Source organism: Miniopterus natalensis, chromosome 20, assembly GCF_054644295.1.
Source record: "Miniopterus natalensis isolate mMinNat1 chromosome 20, mMinNat1.hap1, whole genome shotgun sequence".
NCBI lineage: Eukaryota > Metazoa > Chordata > Mammalia > Chiroptera > Miniopteridae > Miniopterus > Miniopterus natalensis.
In genome coordinates this window covers 15,395,106-15,416,571 of record NC_142100.1, presented here as the reverse complement: position 1 = coordinate 15,416,571, position 21,466 = coordinate 15,395,106, and the positions used below count along the sequence as shown (strand labels likewise).

Here is a 21,466-nt window from a genome sequence, read left to right as displayed (position 1 = left end):
TAAGTGTGCGAATTAACAAAAGGAGCTAGGTGCCCGGACACCTTGCTTCATGAGGTCAGGACATTTGGCATGGAGTGGAGAGGGGTGTGTACAGAGGAGGGCTGTCCTCAAGAATTGAAAGACAGGGTGTTACCTTCAAGACTTAAGTCACCTAAGGGAATGAGAGTAGCAGTAGCAGAAAGGACTTGGATATGGGCTCAGCCTACATCCAGAAGCTGAGTTTTTGGGGGTAGTGGAGCTGAGCAGGCCCTGGAGATGGGTGGGTGGGGCAGGAAACTGTGGAGTCTGGCGGGCACCCCCTGGTGGTGATCACTGCTTGGGTGGGCCTTGCTGGGCCCCGCTTCTCAATCCAGGTCCCTACCCTCCCTGTTTGATGCTTAGACAGGGTGAAGGTTCCAGCTCAGTCCATGCAGCAGGCTGGCAGTTGAGTTGGCTGGGCTGGAACCAGGGACTCTTGGTTTGTTGAGTTTTCCAATACACTACCCTAGGGCAGAGGGCAACTCCCAGCCAGAGGCCACATCACAGGTAGCCAGGATAGGACAGCAATGAATGATCATGGGTAAGAGGGGAAACTGAGGCACTGGAAGAGACCCCCGCAGGCCTGATTTATGTCTGTACCCTGCAGAATTCCCTGAGCTGGTGTGAGGTGCCACAGGCACGGCACCGAGGCTCTCACCAGGAGGCGACGCACAGAGCTAGGGGCCAGCAAGATGGCAGACGAGGCCTTAACTGGGCTGGATGAGGGAGCCCTGCGGAAGCTGGTAAGTGACCCCGTCATCCCCAATGTGAGGACAGGCAAGCCAGGCCAGAGAGGCAGGGCCTTCTAGGCTACCTCTCAGCTGACAAGAAGAGGTGATGGGGGAGGGGAAAGAAGGAGGGCTCAGTGGAACAGGGCTGAGCCTGTTCCAGGGCTGAGCCTGTTCCACATGGTTGATGCAGAGGCCCCAGTGGCACATGCCTGTCCGTGCCAGGTGCTGAGGCCTGACCCCTCCCAGCCCCCCACTGCTACCACCTGTTTAAACAATAACTGCTAAGGACTCACCCATATGCAGCCACAAGTGTGGGGAGGCTGGATGTGTCTCTCCCAAGCAACAACCTGGGCACTGCCCACCCCTGGACGCTGGCCCAATGATTATAGTAGCAGAAATGATTAATAATGCCAGGGCACAGCAGGGGCAGATTGGGTGCTGGGCACACCATGTCACAAAGTGGTCACAGCAACTCTGAAAGCCAGGAGGACATTGCCTCAGATAAATGAAATCACCTCCCCAAAGGCACCCCACTAGGAAGAGGGTGTGCCAGGATCAAAACAAACCCCAAAGGGAACCGTGGAGAACCAAGAGTCCTGAGTAAATCAAGGCTGGAAGAGCCTTATGAGCTATGACTTCTAGTCTGTCATTTTCCCACTCTGAGCCTCAATTTCTTTACCTGTAAAATGGGAGGGAGGATGGGTGTGAACCTAATATCTAGGTATTAGAGTTGGCATGGGGATGGAGTGAGGCATAGGCTCAGATCTTGAGGTGGAAGGATGAGCCCAATCTATCCCCTTTCCCAAACTTTTTCTTGAGTGCCATAACACCTGCGCCCTTCCCCCACCACGCCCAAAGAGGCTGTGGGGCATTACAACAGGACAGGCATGTGCCCACCAGCAAGGGCAGGGAGCAGCTGAACTGGATAAAGGGCCAGAGCCCCACCCCTACAGCCCTTCACCCTTGTCGGAAGAGGAAATTAAAGATTTACCTTCCCTAGGAGAAGGCAAGTGACCCACCCCTTTACCATTCCTCTGGAAGCAGGGGATGGAGTCAGCCAGGCCAACCATTGGGCAGTGCCCAGCCGCTGTCATGACCTACCAACGCCCTAGGCCTGGGTGTCCTCAGACGGGCACCTTACACCTTACACGTGCTAGGTGTTTGCCACTGCTTCAGCCTCTCCGCGTGCAGCCTGGAGGGGGTGGGTTGGGTTTCCAAAGGTCGGCTCGACCTGTCGGAATTCTAATAGAGGCAGTAACGGCTGAGCATTCCAGAGAGAAAGCCAGGTCTCCGCGCACCTCCACGTCTAGGGGTTCCCTCTGAACTTAGGGTTCTCCAGCCGCCACCCCTTAGCCTCGTGTGGGATTTGGGCGCTGGAAAAGTGTCAGGGAAGCCGCAGCAGTGGCTGTGGCCGGCCCACCCTGGTCCCATCCCAGGGAAAGGATTAAGGAGACCCCGCCCCTCGCCCCTGGACCGAAAAGCCGCCTGAGGTCTCCCCCACCCCAGGCCGGTCTCTCCGCAGCCGGGAGCCCGCCGTAACTTCGCCCCGACGCTCCCGGGGTCCCGCCCCGCACGCCGGCCCAGCCTCGGCCAGCCTCGTGGCAGGAACGGGGGAGTCCCGGGCCGGGCTCCTCCCCGCGGGCCCGGGCCTTATAAGGGAAGGCTGGCCCCAGCCCCGGCGTCGGGCCGATTCGGGGACCCGGGTAACCGCTTCCGGCCCCGCTCCCGCACATTCCTGAGGGCCGGGCGGGGGCTACGTGGGATGGGGGCACCTAGGGACGTGCGCCCCGCGCGCCCCTCCACCTTCGGACTCCAATACTCATTAACCAGTTGGGTGGCCTGGGGAAGCTGCTTCAGTTCTGAGGACCTCGGTTTCCTCTCCGTCGTAGGGGCTATTAAAGCAGGAGGTAGCAGGGGGCGGGGAGGACTTCGAATCTGGGTCCCCCCTGGGCGCCTAGTGCGGGGCTGGGGGGGCGGAGCCTGAGACGAGGCGGGGGCGGGGCCTGCCCCCCCCCCCCCGCTGTCCCGGAGCCTGCGGGCCTTTAACGCCCCCTGGCGGGGCCTCGCTCCACTACCAGCCGGTTCCCCATCTGTAACTAGAAGAGCTGGGACAGAGCGACGGCCTAGGAAGTCTCCTCCCGTGTGCTGATGGGGAGACTGAAGCCCAGAGACACGCCAGGGCCTGTCAGATGCCCCCAGCAGCGAGGGCACAAAGTACTCGGAGGCCCGCCTCCCCCCCCCCCCCCCCCCCCGCAGGAGGAAGCGCCCTCTTTCCTCCCAGGAGAATTTCACTGGGCAGTTTCGGAAACCGCCCCATCCCTTTCCCCTTCCCCCCGGTGGACAATGGCCCTTTGTACTTCCTTCCCTCCCTTCCACAGCCCCCTCCACACAGCGGTAGAGCCGGAGGGCCCGCCAATGCGGGGCACACAGAAAGGACACTGTGGGCGGATCTTTGCCTCCAGGCGTAAGGGAAGGGTCAAGTTGGAGAGTGACCAGTGGAATGAGGTTGTTCATCCCCCAGCCCTACCCTACCCATTTAGGGGGAATCAAACAGAGGCCCCCATTTTCCAGATGGGAACACTGAGGCTCCCAAGGTGTTCCAGAGGTGGTCAAGTTCCCACATCAGGCTTTTTTTCAGGGACAAGGACCCCATCTCTGTAGTTCCCGGCATTGAGAAGAGTGACCCAGAAGACAAAGGGCTAGTCATTGCATCTAAGCCTCTTTACCTCTGCATAGGGAGGGCTGGACCAGCTGTCCTCTCCAGTCCCCATCTCCAAGTGTACCACAGAGGGCTCTGGGCCTGAGGCAAGGCCAGGACTGGGAGGTGGGAAGGTGAACCTCCCTCTCCCTCCCTCTGCTATAACAGTCACCACCACTACCCTTAGACCTTTTATAGGTATCTCCAGAAGGGGACCCCAACACAATGCTAAGGCCTTCAAGATACCCACTGTGTCAGAAAGACCTCAGCAGCAGAGCTATCCTCAGCCCAGGGCAGACCTTGGAGTCAGAGAGACCTGGATTCAAATCCTGGCTCGGGTCATTTGACCATCAGCAAATCACTTTTCTTCCCTGAGCCTCAGTTTTCTCATCTGTCAAATGGGAGTAATAAAGTGCCAGGATTTCTGTGAGGTTAGGACAAGTGAGGGGCTCAGCACAGGATCTGGCATACAGATTCTCAATAAATGTTACCAGTGCCTCAGTATCTTGTACTCATTTGCCCTCATCTCTCCCCCCTCCTGTGCCTGGAACCAAGTAGGGGAGTAATGCTTATTGCAGGTGTGGGGGGGGAGGGGGGGGCAAGTCACCACCCCTGTCGCCAGCCACTGCCCTGAAATGGGAGCCATTGTTCCATCTGGCAAATGAGAAAACTAAGACACCGAGGTTTAAGGACATGCTCCTGACCAACATGCCAGGACTAGACTGGGGCTGGAGCCAGCTGGGGATTCTGGCTGGACCCTCCATAGATCCTCAGGAATGTGGTGCCTGAAGGGATCTGAAGAAGGGGCAGGCGCTCCTTCTGGGATCCTGAAGGGATCTGAAGTTACTCTGTCCCTAGGGTTTTCCCTACTCTCTTCAGATTGGGACAAGTGAGCTCATGGTCCAGTTGGGCCAGCCCACACTCCCTGCTGAAACCTACATCCCACACGCATCTGGCCCCCCATGGAGCAGAAAGGAATGGTCAGGGAGGAAGCTAAAATGGAAGGGGGGGGGGTAGAGGGTCCCTGGGCCCTACCCCTAAGTCATTTGGGGGTGGGGGCAGAGGAAATCACCTTGACTATACTTGCTCCCTCTGGTTCAGACCCACACTGGAAGCTTATCTCTGCCATTATCTTCCTGGGGGCCCTGGGGCAGTCCTCTCTCCCTTGAGCCACAGAGGCACAGTGGGGGGTGGAGGTGAGGGAGGCAACAGGATTGGATGACTGCCTAGAGAAGGTGCCCTTTCCTAGACCTGCTTATACCAGCCACCTCCAATTTCCCAGGGACTGGGGGGCTAAGAAGCCTGTGGGAGCACCCATCCCAGTGGACGCCCTGGGTGAACCCTAGTGCAGCTGCCTTATCTGTCTGGGGGGTTGGCCCTCCCACTCTGGACCTTAGCCCCTTCACCCCTTCAATGGTGGCTAGGCCTGGACCAGTGCAGGGAAAACAAGAACCCCCAGCCAGGAGGGGCACTAGGACACCTGAGCGCCTGCCCCTTCTTCAGCTTCCCCATCTGTCCAATGTGGATGAGGCTGCCACCCCCAGCAGGGCTGTGGTACTTTGGGACTAGACCATGGGAGTCTCTCTCTTTTTGTTTTTTTGTTAATCATCACATGAGGATATTTTTTCCATTGCTTTTCAAAGAGAGTGGAAGGGAGGGAGGGGGAGAGAAAGAGAAAGAAACATTGATGTGAAAGACACACATCAATTGGTTGCCTCCTGCACGAGCCCTGACAGGGGTGGGGAGTGAACCTGCAACCCAGGTACATGCTCTTGACCAGCAATTGAACCCAAAACCCTTTGGTGTGCAGGCTGACGCTCTCACCACTGAACCATACCAGCCAGGGCCATGGGAGTCTCTCTTGTTCCGGCAGGGTATACTCCAGCTGCCAGAATCACCCGTCCCTCCCCGGGGCCCATAGGATGGCTTCTCTCTTCCTCCTCTCCCCATGATTCCTTGGCTCACAGGGGTTTGATGAAGGGTTCTGAGGGGAAGGAGTGCCTGGCTTGGCACCTGGCACAGGTGGGCTATCCAGAAGCCCAGGCTACTTGAGCTTGGTCTCCCCATGAGATGCTGGGTGGGTGGGCAGGCATGCATATGACAGGCTTGGGACAGAGGGTGTAGAGACAGATCACTCATTGTGCCACAGGCTGAGCTGTGGGCAGCTGGTGCCCGCCCTCCACCCCTGGCAGCCAAAATGACTTGCCCCTCGCCCCCGCCTGCCCTATAGTTGGAGGTCACAGTGGATCTGGCAGAGCGGCGGCGCATCCGCTCGGCCATCCGGGAGTTGCAGCGGCAGGAGCTAGAGCGAGAGGAGGAGGCCCTGGCATCCAAACGCTTCCGTGCTGAGCGGCAGGACAACAAGGAGAACTGGCTGCAGTGAGTGTGTGTGTGGGGCAGGGGCATGCAGGTGGGGGGAGTATGTGCCAGGGCTCAGCTTATGTTGTGCAGGCAGGCACAGGCACATGTGTGTCTGCTGCCTATCTGGGTGTGCAAATGGTAGTACAGGCACACATTTGGAATACACAGGAATGTTTGTGGGTATGGACCACATGCCAGTCATGGTGTCCTGACCACACCCATGTGGACAGCATGTCTGAGTATGTGATATTAATTCTCACATCCATGGGCATGCATGTGCCAGCATGTAGCCAAAGGATATTCATAGCTACATGCCCCTCTGCCAAGGTTCTGGGTACCCTGTCCTGGCCCCTGCCCTTAGCCCACATCCTCCATGACCTGGCCATGGCAGTGGGAGTTATAGGCATGATGTCCCTGCAGCTCTCAGCAGCGAGAGGCCGAGCAGCGGGCTGCTCTGGCGCAGCTGGCAGGGCGGCTGGAGTCCATGAGTGATGTGGAGGAGCTGACCACGCTGGTGAGGCCCCGGCCAGGGCAGGGGATGGGGGCAGGGCAGGTGAAGACCTAGACTTCATAGCCCAATACCTGTGGCCTGCCTCTCACCCACAGCTGCGAGGGGCCGGTGAGTATGAGGAACGCAAGCTGATCCGGGCCGCCATCCGCCGAGTGCGGGCCCAGGAGATTGAGGGTACGTGCCCTGCCCTGTCTCCACCCCTACCCATGCTGCCCATAACACCATCCGGCCACTCACTTGACACTTTTCCAATGTCTTTCAGCGGCTGCCTTGGCTGGAAGGTTGTGCAGTGGGCGTTCCGACAGTGGCTCAAGAGAAGACAGCAAGGGGCGGGCAGGACACAGGCTGGAACGGTGTGAGGTAAGAGGTGGCCAAGGTGGGAGAATGGCCCAGTGTCCTGTGCTCACAGATGCCAATAGCCCAGAGCACCTGTATCTTTGCTAGACTGGTATTTGACTGAGAAGAAGCCCCCAGCTGTCTTTGTGGGACACTAGTAGTCTATTTCAGGCCTCTGCCCACTCTCCCAGGCAACCTCTGGCTATATGTCCCCCACTTCACAGTCATCTATACCCAGGCCTTCCCCTCAAAGCCAGCCTGTCTGCACCTCTCCCAGGTTCCTGTCCATCTCCCATTATCACCTTTGTTGACCTCGCTACTGGCCTCCCCACCTCCATGCCAGCCAGCCAGCCTCCACTCAGCAGATGGAGGGATCTCCTTGAAATGCAAATCTGGCCCTGGTACCCCCCAGCTAAAACCTATCCTGGAGCTGCCCCTCCCACTCCAGGCAGCCCACATTCTTACCTTGGCTTATAGGGCTTGCGTTTCAGGCCCAAGCTGACTCGTGGAACACTGTTCACAGAGTGGACTCTGTTCTCCAGGGAGTGTGGGTGAGAGGTCAGCCATGCAGGTCCCCTAAGTGGCCAGCAGAGGCCGCTGGGCTGCAGGACACCCACACTCCCCCTTGATTAGGCTGAGGCCAGGATTCAGGGGCCTCCACTCTAGGGATCTATTAAGTCTGAGAGTCCCCAGCGATCTCCTGCCATCCCCAACCCCTAGCATTTGGATCTTGTCCTCTCTAAACTGCCCTTGATTAGGCAATGCCAAGATGTTGGAAAGTGAGGATCAAAGACTCCCCATGGCATGCCAGTGCCCATGCTTGTGCAGGTGTGCCTGCAGGAAGCCATGCCCAGCTCCTCTGCTTTGCATGCCCTGCCCTGAGCACCTGCCAGCCTGGGGAGCCTTGGCCATATCCTGTGGGTCCTTGTAGGTGCCAGAACCAGAGGAACAGAAGCAGCAGGCAGAGGTCCCAGAGCCAACCACCGAAGTCACCAGTCGGGATGTGACCACAGTGACGCTCCTACTGCAAGTCCCACCTGGGAGCACATCCAGCTCACCTGCTTCACCTGACAATTCGCCCACCACTGCCTCTCCTGAGCCTCCACTGGAGCCTGCCGAGGCCCAGTGCCCTCCCACTGAGACTCTGAGTAGCCCCAAGCCACCCCCCAGCCCGCCCAGGGCCGCCAGCCCTGAGCCCCAGGAGACTCAAGCCCCCCACAGCACTGAGGGACAGGAGGTCAACCAGGTGAGTCTGGATGACGAGGAGGGATGCCAGGCAGGTGAGCTTCTTGGTCTGGGAGTCAGGCCCTACCCCTGCTGTGTCTCCCCTACAGCTCCTGCCTGGCTCCACAGAACCCCCTGCTACCCAGGGCCCCACCAAAGGCCCCTCCAACACAAAGAGAGCAGGTAAGGGTCCAAGCAAGTATAGCTACAGACATCTGCCTTCCCCTCCCTGGCTTCTCTTTCCCTGCCTAGGAAATGGGCTCTTGTGCCTAGACTGCTCCAGCCTTCTCAGGTCCAGGCAGTCCCTGACACTCCTCCCACTGCCCCTGAGGTGTCCCCGCCCCCTCCCACCCATGGCCAGAGGCCTCCCGGCAGCCTTGAAAGGCAAAGGGCCTCAGGCACATTCTTTTCCCCAATAAGGGAGTGCGCCCATCTCCCAGCTGGAGCTGTGGGCAGTACTGGCCAGGGGGGGTGTCCTCCATCCCCATCGACAGGGAGTATCTGGGCACCCTTCCTCCAGCCCAAACCTAGCCCCAACCCCAGGAGTGTCCTAGTCATCCTGGGGTCAGTGCAGGAAGGGAAGGAGGGGCCTGTAAGAGATGCAACTGAATGGGGCGCTATGGGAGGTGCAGGATGGGCTCGGGAGGTTGGGATACAGGAAGGGATTGGGAGGCTGCAGAGGTGTGGAGAGAACTATGAGAGGTGGACCCCCATCCATTCTCCTTTCTCTTCCCCCACATGGCTGCTACTGCCTCCTGATACTGCAAACCTAGCTGGACCCCATCCCTGCGAACGCTCCCTGTCTGTGCTCAGCCCCCGCCAGCCAGCCCAAAACCGAGGTACTGCCTGTTCCACTATGCCAGTCTCTAGGCAGTCCCTGTCCCAACCAGCCACTGACAGCCCTCTTATCCCTTCTAGAGCCCACCCCTCTTGCCAGCGGACCTTCCCAATTCCAGCGGGCTGGCTCTGTACGGGACCGCATGCGCAAGTTCACATCTGATTCTCCTATGGCTGCTGGGCTCCAGGATGGCCCACCTCGGGCAGCCCTAGGTCCCTCGACCCCTGCAAGGCTCCTGGGCTCCTCCCACATCAGCACCACCCCTGCCTCCTCCTCCAACCGCTCCTCCTCACGGAGCTCCAGTGATACCTCCTCCCGGTTCAGCAAAGAGCAGCCAGGAACAGCCCAGCCCCTGGCCCGGCTTCAGAGCTGCCCCCAGGAGGAGGGCCCCAGAGGGCGGGGCTTGGCTGCCAGGCCCCTTGAAAATGGAGCAGGGGGGGCTGTGCCCTGCTCAGAGGAGCCCAGTGCCCTGCTGCCTGTGGCTGTCGGCACTGCTGAGCCAGGGGCCAATATGAAGACTACATTCACCATTGAGATCAAGGATGGCCGTGGCCAGGCCCCCACAGGCCGGGTGCTGCTGCCCACAGGCAACCAGAGGGCAGGTAGGCCCCCCCATTGCTGGAGATGAGTGCCTGCAGCTACCCAGCTCTGCACATAGACAAGTGCTGCAGCCAGGGCTCAGGGTGTCTCCTAAGGGTGTTCTGGGAGTGAGGGGGGCGTCATCAACCTTGGCTGCTACTGTCTTCACCCTACCTAATTCTGACAGTAGTCTCTCTTCCCCTTCCAGAACTGACACTGGGACTGCGGGCGCCCCCTACCCTTCTTAGCACCAGCAGCGGGGGCAAGAGTACCATCACCCATATCAGCGGCCCTGGGACACCAGCCCGGCTGGGCAGTGTCACTCAAGTTACCAGCTTCAGCCATGCTTCCTCTGGTGGCCGAGGAGGCTGCAGCATTAAGGTGAGCCCTTCCTCACCCCACCAACATCACCATCCACCTCATATAGACTGCTTCAGGGTATAGGGCTGGAAGGGTTCCTCTACTCCACTCCTCTCCCACTGCACACATGGGAAACTGAGGCCCAGAGATAGAAGGTGGCTGCCCATAGTCCACAGCCAGTTGGTGGCACAGCTAAGGCCAGACTCTAGACTACCATACATATACTAGATATGTCAGAAACGTACTCTGTATTGGACTTAAGCTTCCCGCATGCTGATCTCTGATCCTTCCTCCAAAATTGGTCGGTTCATTCCTAATGAACAGATGGGAAAATGGAGGCATAGGAAGGGTGAGAAGGGCTTGCCCCCCTCTTCCTGTGGCAGCCCCTGTGCGCCTGTTGCTATCCCACACTGGACCTCAGCCCTGAGGTGCAGAGCTCATTATCTGCTCATCCAAGATCAGCCTGGCCCCTTAGAAGATTGGAGATTAGCGATTAGCATCTGCGTCCACATTTCAGGGGGAGGAGGTGCTGGGTAGGAGCATTGGTGGGGGCCAGATGGGCATGGGGGGCACCAGTCAGGTGAGGCAGCAACCTAGCAGGTGCCACGGGAACTGAATACGTTGCAGCCTTCCATTATTCATTCCCAAGCCCGGGATCAGCTGGCTGGGAGCTCAGCCGGGGAAGGAATCCCCAGCAGGCCACTTTGCTGCCCAGGTAATGCCCTTTGTGCTGCACCAGGGACTGAATGGGACTTTGGCTGAGGTGAGATGGCTATAGCCAGCTTTGGACCTTCTCAGGAGTGACAGGGAGAGGGTGAGGGCAAGAAATCACCCTTCCCCCCACAGAGCAGGACCTAACTGCTCTCTGCCAAGGAAGCGATGAGGGGGTGGCTGAGGCCCTTGGGGTGGGTGGGAAGTGCCACAGTGAGCCCTGGATCTGATACCACCAACTTGACTCAGTTTCCCCATCTAGAACCAAAGGAAAGCAGATGTACTTGTTCAAAGTCTGTGGTTGGATCCAAGGACATTTATCTCAGGGACAAGACACTTGTTACAGCAGGTTGCTCAACATCCTGCCTCCCTGTGCCTCCGTTTCCCCGATCTGTTTAAGGCTGTCTAAAACAGCATGACATGAGGTCAAAGGAGTGCAAGCTCTGGAGTTTGACAGACTGGATCCTTACAGCTAATAATGCACATGGTGGCCCAGGCAGGCCCATTCCTTGCTCCTTGCCTCAGTTTCCCCACCCTTGGGGCATGGGACCCTGGCCTCGGTAATCCTTCCAAACCCATGCAGACTTGCCATGCTTTGGGTCTGATCTCTGTAGGGCCAGGGCCAGGCCTAGCGGTCCAACTGCTTAGGCAGGCCACCCCTCCCCCACGGCCCCCTCCACAGGGAGCTCAGAATAGGTTTCTATTTGGGCTGCAGCCCCAGCTGGCGGGTGGAGGGCTGGGAGGCCAGCAGGGGCGGGGCAGGCCCACTGCCCTTGCCTTCGCCCTCAGACCAGCTGCAAAGACTCTGACACTACCAGCCAGAGGCAGCAGTCCCTGCCACTGTCCCCATCGTCACCCCACCATAGAGGCCCCGCCAGCACCATGCCGGGGGTACCGGGGCCTGCGTCTGAGCTGACAGCAGCTCTTGAGGAACGATTGGGCCAGGCATTGGAGGAACTGCGGGCTGTGGCTGAGGCAGGCCGGGTGGCCGTGACCCAGGCAGCTGAGGCAGCTGCCTCGACCATGGAGCCAGTGGCCCAGGCAACTGAAGAGCTGCGGGCGGAGACAGCAGCACTGAGCCGGCGGCTGGATGCACTGGGCAGGCAGGTGGAAATGCTGAGCCTGCGGCTGGGGGTCCCACTTGTGCCCGACCTTGAGCCTGAGCTGGAGCCTAGTGAGCTGCTCCTGGCCGCCACGGACCCCGAGGCCCTCTTCCAGGCAGCCGAGGATGCTGGGACCCCCGTGGCCCACCCACCTGCCTTCAGCACCCGCCGCCGCTCCTCTGCTGGTCCTGCCCACAGCAGCAGTCTCGTAAGTCCCTATGGGCTGGGGGAGGGGTGGTTCTGAACCAGGCTTTGCCTCTGCTGAGTGACCTTAGGTGTGCCACCACCATCTCTGAGCCTCAGTTTACCTATCTGTACAAGGGACTGAGGCACTAATGCTCCAAGACTAAGGTGAGAGCGTATCAGGCTCCTGGCCCTGAGGCACATGTGGTGGCTGCCCTGGCAGCCCCTGGCCAGAGCCCAGCCCCCTGCTCCACCCCCACCCCCTGCCCTAGCCAGGCTGAGCCTCCCTGAAGCAGCTGCCACCTCAGCTCTCCTTACCCTTACAGCAAACAGAGAGGCCCTGCCAGAAGTGGAGGGGCTGTGATAGTTGGACTGGGGACTTGTGTGCAAGGGCTGGGGAGATGCCCTAGGTTGAGCCTGGAGGCCCCTTAGAGGGTGGTTCCCAGTGGGTGGCAGGGAGTAGGAGTGAGCTTCAGAGAGGACTTGGCTCTGGGCAGTCCCAGTCAGATACCTGGTCAGGAGCCTATGGGCCCTGGTCCAGCCTCCTTGGTGTGTATGGGGGGTAAATGGGGGCGGAGGTAGGGGTGGAATGCTGCCTGGGCACTGACCCAGGAGGACCCAGGCCTTGGGAACTAGCAGGACAGAGCACAGCCTGCCTAAGGCTGGGAATGAAGCAATAGAAAGAACTCAGGTTCAGGAGTTAAGCTACCTTTAGCTCAGACCCCATGCTGCATTGCACTTATAGGAGGACTGTGGGGAAGTCATTCAGCTTGTTTTCCCTTCTGTTAAATAGGGACAGTAAAATCCCCAGTGCTTATACAGTGCTTACTACTGAGTGACAATCCCCATTAATCCATTATTAATTGTATTAACACAATCCTGGGTACATGGGAATCCCTACAACAAGGTTCTCAGTGCCTCTTCCCTGAGACTTACACCATCCTTGGGCGGGCAGGCAGTCTGGCTGGCTAGTGGTTATTTCCAGTGCTGTGCCAGCAGTCCCAGGGTCTGGCACTCTGTCCATTGGGGACATCTAGACCCCTGCTTAAAGTCCATGCCCTCTCCCCACTCCACAGATGGAACCAAAGCCAGCAGAGCCCCCCTCCACAGCAGTGGAAGTGGCCAATGGCACTGAGCAAACACAGGTGGACAAAACACCAGAGAGGCGGGGCCCACTGAGCACCGAGGAGCTGATGGCCATTGAGGATGAGGGCATCCTGGACAAGATGGTACAGCTAGATTTGGTGGGCTGAGGGTTGGCGGGGGCAGGGACCAGCAGGCACCAGGTGGGCAATGACAGGGTCTCTATCTGCAGCTGGATCAGACTACAGACTTCCAGGAGCGGAAGCTCATTCGGGCTGCACTACGTGAGCTTCGACAAAAGAAGAGAGGTAGATAGCCAGTTGCCTCACTTAGATCCAGCTGCTCCATTCCTCAGCTGCTCCCCTCACTCTGGGGTCCAGTCCATTCGTGGACACACCAGCTCAGTAACTGCCCTACTCAGCTTCTTCTGTAGACCCAGCTGTTCCCTTGCCTCCTTTCCCCAGCTGCTCCTTTCCGTAGCTGCTTGTCTCCCTGCTGAGCTGCAGTTACCGTCCCCAACCAGCTTCTCTTCTCCTTCCTAGACCAAGTTACTCTCTCTCCCAGCTACTCCTCCTTGGATCCAATTGCTTCTCCAAGTGCTGTCAACCACTCCTTCCCTGAATCCAGCTACTCCTTCTCCCAGCTGCTGCTTTCTCCTTGAGGTGCACTGATGACCACCTTAGTCTCTATCCCCACACAGTTTCCCCTTCCCTGAGCAGAGCTACTACTTCCTCCATGAACCTAGCTATTCTTTCCCTCAGATTCTAGATTCATTTGCTTCTCCAGATACTCTCTGTTACTTCCTCTATGAATCTAGCTGCTTCTTCCAAGGCCCACAGATGGCCACCCAGCCTCTACCTCTACCTACCTACTTCTTTCTTAGGCCTAGTTACCCACTTTGCCACTTTTTCTCCCAACTACTGTTACCCTAGATCAAATTGCTTCTCAGGTACCTCCAATTTCTCCCTCCCTGGATCTGAATATTTCTTCCTCTAGCACTTTTCCCAGTTAAGACCCCTTTGAAGGCCCACTCAACTACTGCCCCCAGTTTCTCCTTCCCTGGACTCTGCTCTCCCTCCCTAGATATAGATACTCTCTCCAGACTCAGCTACTTGGTCCCATAGAAACTCCGTTTCTGGATCCAAATACACCCCCTTCGAGTTCAGCTATTCCATATTCCTGTTTTCCTTGAGTCCATCACCACATTACCCCCCCACCACCAAATTATGGCTATTCCCTCACCCCCAACCACTCCTTGTACCTGGTGTCTTCAGTATTTCTAACAAGTTGCCCTCCACCCCATCTTGTGTGCCCCGTGTGCCCGTGCATATGTGCTGTGTGGGTGATGGGTGACCCTTCTGGGCATGCATGGGGCATCTCCTGCCCAGACCAGCGGGACAAGGAACGAGAACGGCGGCTGCAAGAGGCACGGGCCCGGCCAGTGGAGGGCCGTGGCAACATTGCCACTGAGACCACCACACGGCACAGTCAGCGGTCAGCCGATGGCTCAGCTGTCAGCACTGTCACCAAGACTGAGCGGCTCGTCCACTCCAGTAAGGGGCCAAGCAGGGATGAAGGCTCAGGGTGGGGACCTGTCTGCCCCACTGGCCCCTAAACCTCTCCCATCCTTCCTCTCATCCCCTGCCCTTCCAGATGATGGCACACGGACAGCCCGTACCACCACGGTGGAATCGAGTTTCGTGAGGCGCTCCGAGAGTAAGGCCGCCTGGCGACGCCCTGTGCCTACCTGCCTGCCCGCCTCCTCCGGCTCTTCCTCGAACTCTCTCTCCGAACTTTTGTCTGTGTGTTTCTCCGTCCAGTTGTCACTTTCTCTTCTCTGCCTGTGGCTACCACCATCCCTCCCCATACCTCCACCCCATCTTCTGATGTCTAACCCAGGCCTCACCCTCCTCCTCTTCCCTTTTCTTGCAGATGGTGGTGGCAGCACCATGGTACAAACCAAGACCTTCTCTTCATCGTCATCCAAGAAGATGGGGAGGTAAGCACAGATACCCACCCCCAGACCACAGGAGTCAGCATCATAGGGGACCTCACTGCGCACCCATTCTACAGAAGGGTAGATCGAGGTGCTGGGAGGTAGTAGGGATATAGCCAGGGAGGGGCGGAGTAAGAATCAGACCACTCCTGCTTGCCTTGTAATCTCACCTAATCTTCAACTACACCACAGGGGAGGCCAAAGATTTTGCTCTGGGTCACACAGCTCCGAGTGGCAGCAATAGCACTGAACCCTTAAAGAGGCATATCTGCAACACTGAGCTGCCTGATGGCACTGCCACTTCCCAGTGTCTGCAGACCACATCCCACATCACAGAGCACCTCTACACCTTAGACCCATGAGGGAAGGTGCACCCCTCTATCTATGTTACAGAGATGTGAGGGCTGCTAGAAAGCAGGGACAGGGTCAGAATTCAGGCTGGGAACCAGAGGGGTCCAGGAGACCTGCGTTCCCAAGTTCCTGCACCCCTCTCCATGCCCTCTGAAATCTGAGGACAGGGTCCTCAGTTTCCTCATCTTTAGTGTGAATGATAAGGGTCCCTCTCTTCTCTTGTGAAAGTTTAAGTGGCACATAGGAAAGGCTCAAAAGACATAAGCTATTATTATTACTATTACTATTATGCTGATAATCATTAGTTGATGATTAGTGTCCAAAATCTGAACTCACCTGTAACGTGACAGTACATTGAGCCTTCTCAAAGAACTCTCCAGGGGCCAAGTCTGTTGAAAAGAGCTTGAGCCCTAGCTGGTTTGGGTCAGTTGTTAGAGCATCAGCCTGCAGACTGAAGGGTCTCAGGTTTGTTTCCCACCAAGGGCACACACCTCAGCTGCAGATCGGCCGTGGTCAGGGCACATGCGTGAGGCAACCAATTGATGTCTCTCTGTCTCTCTCTTCCACTCTCTCTGAAAAGCAATGGGAAAAATATTCTCAAGTGAGGATTAAAAACAAAAACAAAAGAAACAAACAAAACAAAACAAAAAAGAGCTTGATTCCCATCATCTTTCCGTTTGAGCCTCAGTGTACTCCTCTGTAAAATGGGTGTGATGAGGAAGCCTCCCTTGCTGGCCAGTATTAACAGAGTAGATACCCCAAGAGTGTAGGGTGTGGCATGAGACAAGACCCCTCCCTTGGCTAGTGGGGTTTGAGGCTTGGGAGTGCCCTAATTGTCGCCTCCCCATCCCCTAGTATCTTTGACCGCGAGGATGAGACCAGTCCTCGAACCAGCAGCCTGGCAGCACTGGAGAAACGCCAGGCAGAGAAGAAGAAAGAGCTGATGAAGGCGCAGAGCCTGCCCAAAACCTCGGCCTCCCAGGCACGCAAGGCCATGATTGAGAAGCTGGAAAAGGAGGGCGCCTCGGGGTGAGTTGCAGAGGGCGGCACTGAGGGTGTGGGCAGCAATGGGCGGTGCCATAAACGGACAAGGCCAGGCTGGAGCTGTGGTGGGAGGGGCCTGAGGGTCAAGAAAGGTGCAGCTGAGGCCCAGTGGGTGGGCAGACTGAAGCGATGCCCCCTATAGTCTTGTGACCTAGCTCCCCATCATACCCCTGCAGCAGCCCTGGCGGACCCCGCGCAGGAGTGCAGCGCTCCACCAGCTTTGGGGTCCCCAACGCCAACAGCATCAAGCAGATGTTGCTGGACTGGTGCCGAGCTAAGACGCGTGGCTATGAGGTGAGCCCTGAGGCCAGGAGGCGGCAGGCAGTACCCACAGACTACAGCTCTGTACCTCCCTCTTGGCAGAACTCTTTTTTCACTGACCTGTACCCTTCACAGCCACCATGCTTGGCAGGGAGGATGGGAAGCCCTCTAATAGGATGGAAAACAGGCTCAAAGAAGGCACATAACATGCCTAGATTCCAGAATAAGTGATTGTCAGGGCCTAATGAGGGCCCCTCAGATGGCAGGCACGGCTCAGGGCCAGAACCTATCCTGGAGTACCCTCCTCATTGCTTTCTTGGGGGGGGGGGCACTAGGTACATTTCTATAAGTAAAGGAAGGAGTGATGAGGCCGTGGCCTTAGCTGGGTGGTGCTAGGCCTCTTGGTTGCACCGTTCTTATAAACGGCATACATGGGAGTTGACAGATTAAGTTGGAGGAGGCTCATGTTCCCACTGCTCACCTGCTGTGCAGCCTTGGACAAGCTACAGGGCCTCTCTGAGCCCAGTAGCCTTAGGTCTATAATGCCAGAATACTGGGGGATAGAAGACGTGGGGGTGTTGACCAGTCCTCCCACCACCCGTAGCACGTGGACATCCAGAACTTCTCCTCGAGTTGGAGTGACGGGATGGCCTTCTGTGCCCTGGTGCACAACTTCTTCCCTGAGGCCTTTGACTATGGGCAGCTCAGCCCGCAGAACCGACGCCAGAACTTTGAGGTGGCCTTCTCATCAGCCGAGTAAGTGTGGCCTCAGCCCTGCTGGTGTTGGCTGGGCATCTGGGGCTGGGCATCTGGGCCAGGCCTAGCTGCTCCGAGGCCCCCTAAAGCTGACCAGCTGCACTGTCAGACAGTGCCTGAGACCCCCTTCCCCAGAAAGCCCCTGTCCTCCTTCATCCCGCTCACCCGATGCTGAGTGTGCCAGGTGCCCGCCGGAACGAAGGAGCCACAGGCCCGCCTACCAGCCCCGGCCAAGGCCCACCAGGTGGCCCTGTCCATATCCCCTCCATTCTCCCTCTGCCCACTTCTCCCTCTCTCCCTTTCTCTGTCCTGCTCTCCTCCCACTATCACCAGAGCTTCCTGCTCCCACGGGATCCCGGCTGGAGATTCCAAAAGGAGGCTCCTGGCCAGGGCACCGTGCCCGCCCAGCCTATATAGGTGTTGCCAGAGGCTTATATAGGACATCAGCAAGCCCTCCACTTTGGAATCGTTGCCCCGTCTGCTCACCTCACCCTCAGCACCCTCTTTCATCTGTCTTTCTTCTTTGCCTTTTTCTTTCTGGTTCCCCCCCAGATATCTTCCTCTTCCTCCCTCCACCTCGTCTCACGCCTCCCTCACCCCCTCTCCCTGGGGCACAGCCCTCCTCTCCAACCTGGGCGCCAACGCCATTGCCTCCCACCCCGTGTTCCCGCTTGCCCCAATAGTTCTCTGCACCTGTGACTGGTCTGGTCCCCCACCCCTGTCTGCATTGCACACCATTAGTAACGGGTAGTGAGCGGCACGTCCACAATGGGGAGGGGGCATGCGGGGGGCTGGCAGACTGCAGCACTGAGAATGTAACTGAACTCATGTCTCTGTGTATGTGTGTGTCTCTCTGTTCTACTCCCCTCTCTTCTCTGCCTCTTCCCCTCTTGCCCCCTGGGCCCGGCCTCCCTGCCCCTTCCCGGCCCCCTCCCCTCCCCAGGACCCATGCGGACTGCCCGCAGCTCCTGGACACAGAGGACATGGTGCGGCTTCGAGAGCCTGACTGGAAGTGCGTGTACACGTACATCCAGGAGTTCTACCGCTGTCTGGTCCAGAAGGGGCTGGTAAAAACCAAAAAGTCCTAACCCCTGCTCGGGGCCCCACGGTGAGAAACGCCTCTTCGCCCGCCTGCCCATATGCTGGAATCTGCTCAGTGGGGCACAGAGAGAGGTCTGGGAGGTGGGTGGTGAAAGCAGGGGGATCCTACAAAGAGCCAGAAGGAGCCAGACATGGCCTTGCCTGTCTTCTGGCAAGGCCATTCCCCTAAATGGGCAGTGATAACCCAGGTGAGCAGGACTGAGATGGAGGAAGCACAGGCATGACCCTGGGGGAGGCACCTGACCCAGCCTGCAGCTCCAGGCTGAAAAAAGTACAAACTAAGCTGGGATATGAAGGACAAAGTTCAGGCTCAAGGAGGGAAAGGGAGTCTCAGACAGAGGGATGAGCCTATGCCCAGGTCTGGGCACAAGAGATGGAGAACATGGCACTCCCAAGAAGGGAAGGAAGTTTAATCTGGGTGTGAGGGGGAGTGGGCGCCATAGTCAGGAGTTTGAACTTCCTCCTAAGGACAAGAATCATAAAAGGTTTCCAAACGAGGAGGGATATATGTGGTCTGGTTAGCATTCTAGAACAATCCTTGAACAACAGGTGAGGAGCAAGATGATGGACTAGATAGCTGGAGAAGCTTAATAAGAAGTAGAAGGACAGGATTCCTGATGGATCCAGTTGGGGAGGCAGAAGGAGCTTCAAGGAAACCTCCCAGGCGTCCAGTTTGGGCACTGGGGAGTTGGTGGTGCCATGCTCCATGCCTGGGAGCTCAGGATCATGGCCAATTTAACAGGAAGATGTTCCTGGTTGGGGTCCTGGATTCCCCAAGCCAGCTGTGGCATTTCTTCTCTAGCCATCTCACCTCAAGGGCCACAGTAGAGAATTCATATCCTGAGCTGACTGCCCATTCCAGACAAGCTCAGAGGAGGAGTGGGGTGGGCTCAGAGTCCCAGGGGGATTAGGTCAGGGCTGGGCCAGAAATTGGAACTCCTGATGCCCGCTTAGTAGCTCTTTACCTTGCCCCATCACTTTTCTTACCCATTTTGTAGAGAAGAAAAGATAGAGACCCAGAGAGAGCAAGGGGATTGGCCCAAGTAATATGAGTCAGAGACAGAGCTAGAGGTGCACTCAGATGCCCCTCGGGGCCTGGAGCCATTGTGGGGGGCAGCCCACATGTGCACACATGTACTCAGAGAAGCTGTGCAGGTGAGGAGAGGATGGGCTTGGTGCTCTCTGCAGGTCATATATGGACTTTGGAGCTGCTGCCCAGCAGGCTGGCCTGGAGGGAGAGGGGCCAAACCTGGCCCTGATCCAGTTGGAAAGTGTGACTCAGCTGTGTTGTTGCTCGAATTGCCTGGTGTTTGGCCTGTCACTGGGGCAGCTGGAACCCTGAGGCGTGAGCCCCAGTGTAAACAATGGCTTTATAAGGTCTCCAGGGAAGACACCAGGAATGGGAGGGAGTTCCACATTGGGGGAGGGAGGCTGGGATCCCTGGGGAGATAGCCACAGCTGGAAGACGCAGAAAGAGGCTGCCTCTCTATTATAGTTTCCCCAGAGTGGGAAAACAAGCCCACTCTGGGGCAGGGCTGACCCCAGGGGCACACAGCACAGCAACAACAGAGTCAGGAACTTTTCACTCACGCTAAGTGCTTTCAAGGTCTCAAATGAGGTAGAGAATGACTATAGTGTTGCTATAAAGATAGGGAAATTAAGTCACAGGACAGGGCAGGGCTTTATCTAACATCCACAGCTGGTCAGGGATAGAGCCTGGACTGAAACAAAGGTCTCCTTCCTCCCAGGCTTCTTCTCTGAAGGAGCTCATGAGCTGGGAGTAGGCCTCAGCCCCACCATGGTCCCAGGTTTGACCTTGAAGACACAAGATGAGAGGTAGCCCTGGGCCCTTTGGTGTCTTGGGAACAGGAACAATTCCTGCCCTTATGCATTCCCTGCCAAAGGAAACTCACTTAACAACATTGACTGAGAGCTTACTATATGCCAGGCATGGCAGATGAGAGGGAGAAAGGCAGAAGAGGTCTTGCTCTGGGAGAGGAGGGAAGATGGAACCAGGAGACAAACTACAGCCTTAGAGGTTTGAGGCTGTCATTTGCTTAGTAGCTGCAGCCCACTCATTCCAGAGTGGGGAGAGGGCTCCTGCAATAGGGAAGAAGGGGCTCCAGGCAGGTGCCAATACCCAGGGCTTGGGGCTTAGGCCCTATCAAACCTAGGCCTGCACTTAATGGGCTTGAAACAAACGACTCCTCTACTCTGTGATTGTTTCCCTATCATAAAGAGATCTAGCACTCTGGAAGATGAACAGAGGGTGGTCCCACCCGAGTGTGATGTAGATAGATGGTCCTGTATTGATTGGGACCCTCATCTGCCTCCCCTGCTCTACCAAAGGGGGGTAATAAGGGTAAAGAACTGCCCCTCCCCCCACCCACCCACATACCTCCCTGGCCATCTCACACAGCAGGGTTGTCCCCGGGTGCAAGGACAGGTTGGAGGGGTGGTGGGGCTCTCTGCAGGAGATACCAGGCCAGAGAACTGGCAGATAATTGGGCCCAGAGTGTCACTGGGACAGGCCTGGCTGCAGGGAAAGATTTGCCAGGAGTAAGGCCCCTCAGGTGCAATGGCCCAACTGAGAGGCTTGTGCCAGCTGGAGTGTGCCACTGAGGGTGAGCAGATGGTGGCCCTCCAGAGAGGGGTGGGAGGGGTCTGTAGTCAGGACCTCCCCAGGGATAGGGGTAGAGACCAGTACCCTTCCTTGGCTGGGATGAGGCACAGCTCTCCTCTTCCTGCATCTCCACCTCCACCTGCCTGGCCTCCCTTCTCACAAAAGTGCCTCCAGGCTTGGATGGGTGGAGCTTGGGGCTCCCTGCCTTCCTGGAAGGCTCCCCACCACCACCACCTCCCTTCAGTCCACGATGGAGAGTATGGAATTTCTGGAAGACCAGCAGGCTTTGGCAGTGCAAAGACCTCCGGGTAGAGGCTTCACCACAGGAGCCGGGGCCAGCGCTGACAACCACCCCTGTGCCCCCTCCCGCAGGATGCTGGTAGACTGCGTGCCCCTGGTGGAGGTGGAGGACATGATGATCATGGGCAAGAAGCCCGACCCCAAGTGCGTGTTCACCTATGTTCAGTCGCTCTACAACCACCTGCGGCGCCACGAGCTGCGCCTGCGCGGCAAGAATGTCTAGCCTCCCACCCGCACGGCTTGCCCGAGGCAAGCTGCCGCCGCCACCCCGGCACCCGCCCTCCCCGTGCGCCCGCCG

At 57.7% G+C, this 21,466-nt stretch overlaps 1 protein-coding gene across 1 annotated transcript; it reads left to right on the top strand.

The window, feature by feature from the left end:
- The first annotated feature begins 658 nt into the window (after positions 1–658).
- On the top strand, positions 659–21,447 carry SMTN (smoothelin). Its single transcript, XM_087828480.1, has 20 exons — positions 659–761; positions 5,678–5,826; positions 6,229–6,322; positions 6,415–6,493; positions 6,582–6,679; positions 7,587–7,901; positions 7,990–8,062; positions 8,653–8,718; positions 8,798–9,319; positions 9,505–9,677; positions 11,586–11,678; positions 12,730–12,882; positions 12,969–13,044; positions 14,125–14,289; positions 14,390–14,452; positions 14,669–14,735; positions 15,939–16,112; positions 16,304–16,421; positions 16,993–17,144; positions 21,241–21,447. The coding sequence occupies exons 1-20, from the start codon at positions 711–713 to the stop codon at positions 21,389–21,391; spliced, it is 2,832 nt and encodes a 943-aa protein (XP_087684606.1). The 5' UTR covers positions 659–710; the 3' UTR covers positions 21,392–21,447.
- The last annotated feature ends 19 nt before the right edge of the window (positions 21,448–21,466 follow it).

Coding starts and splice junctions, on each gene's coding strand:
- SMTN (XM_087828480.1), top strand. CDS start 711: ATGGCAGACGAGGCCTTAACTGGGCTGGATGAGGGAGCCCTGCGGAAG. Junction 6,323..6,414: donor TGGAGGAGCTGACCACGCTG/GTGAGGCCCCGG, acceptor TCTCACCCACAG/CTGCGAGGGGCCGGTGAGTA. Junction 14,453..14,668: donor TTTCGTGAGGCGCTCCGAGA/GTAAGGCCGCCT, acceptor CTTTTCTTGCAG/ATGGTGGTGGCAGCACCATG.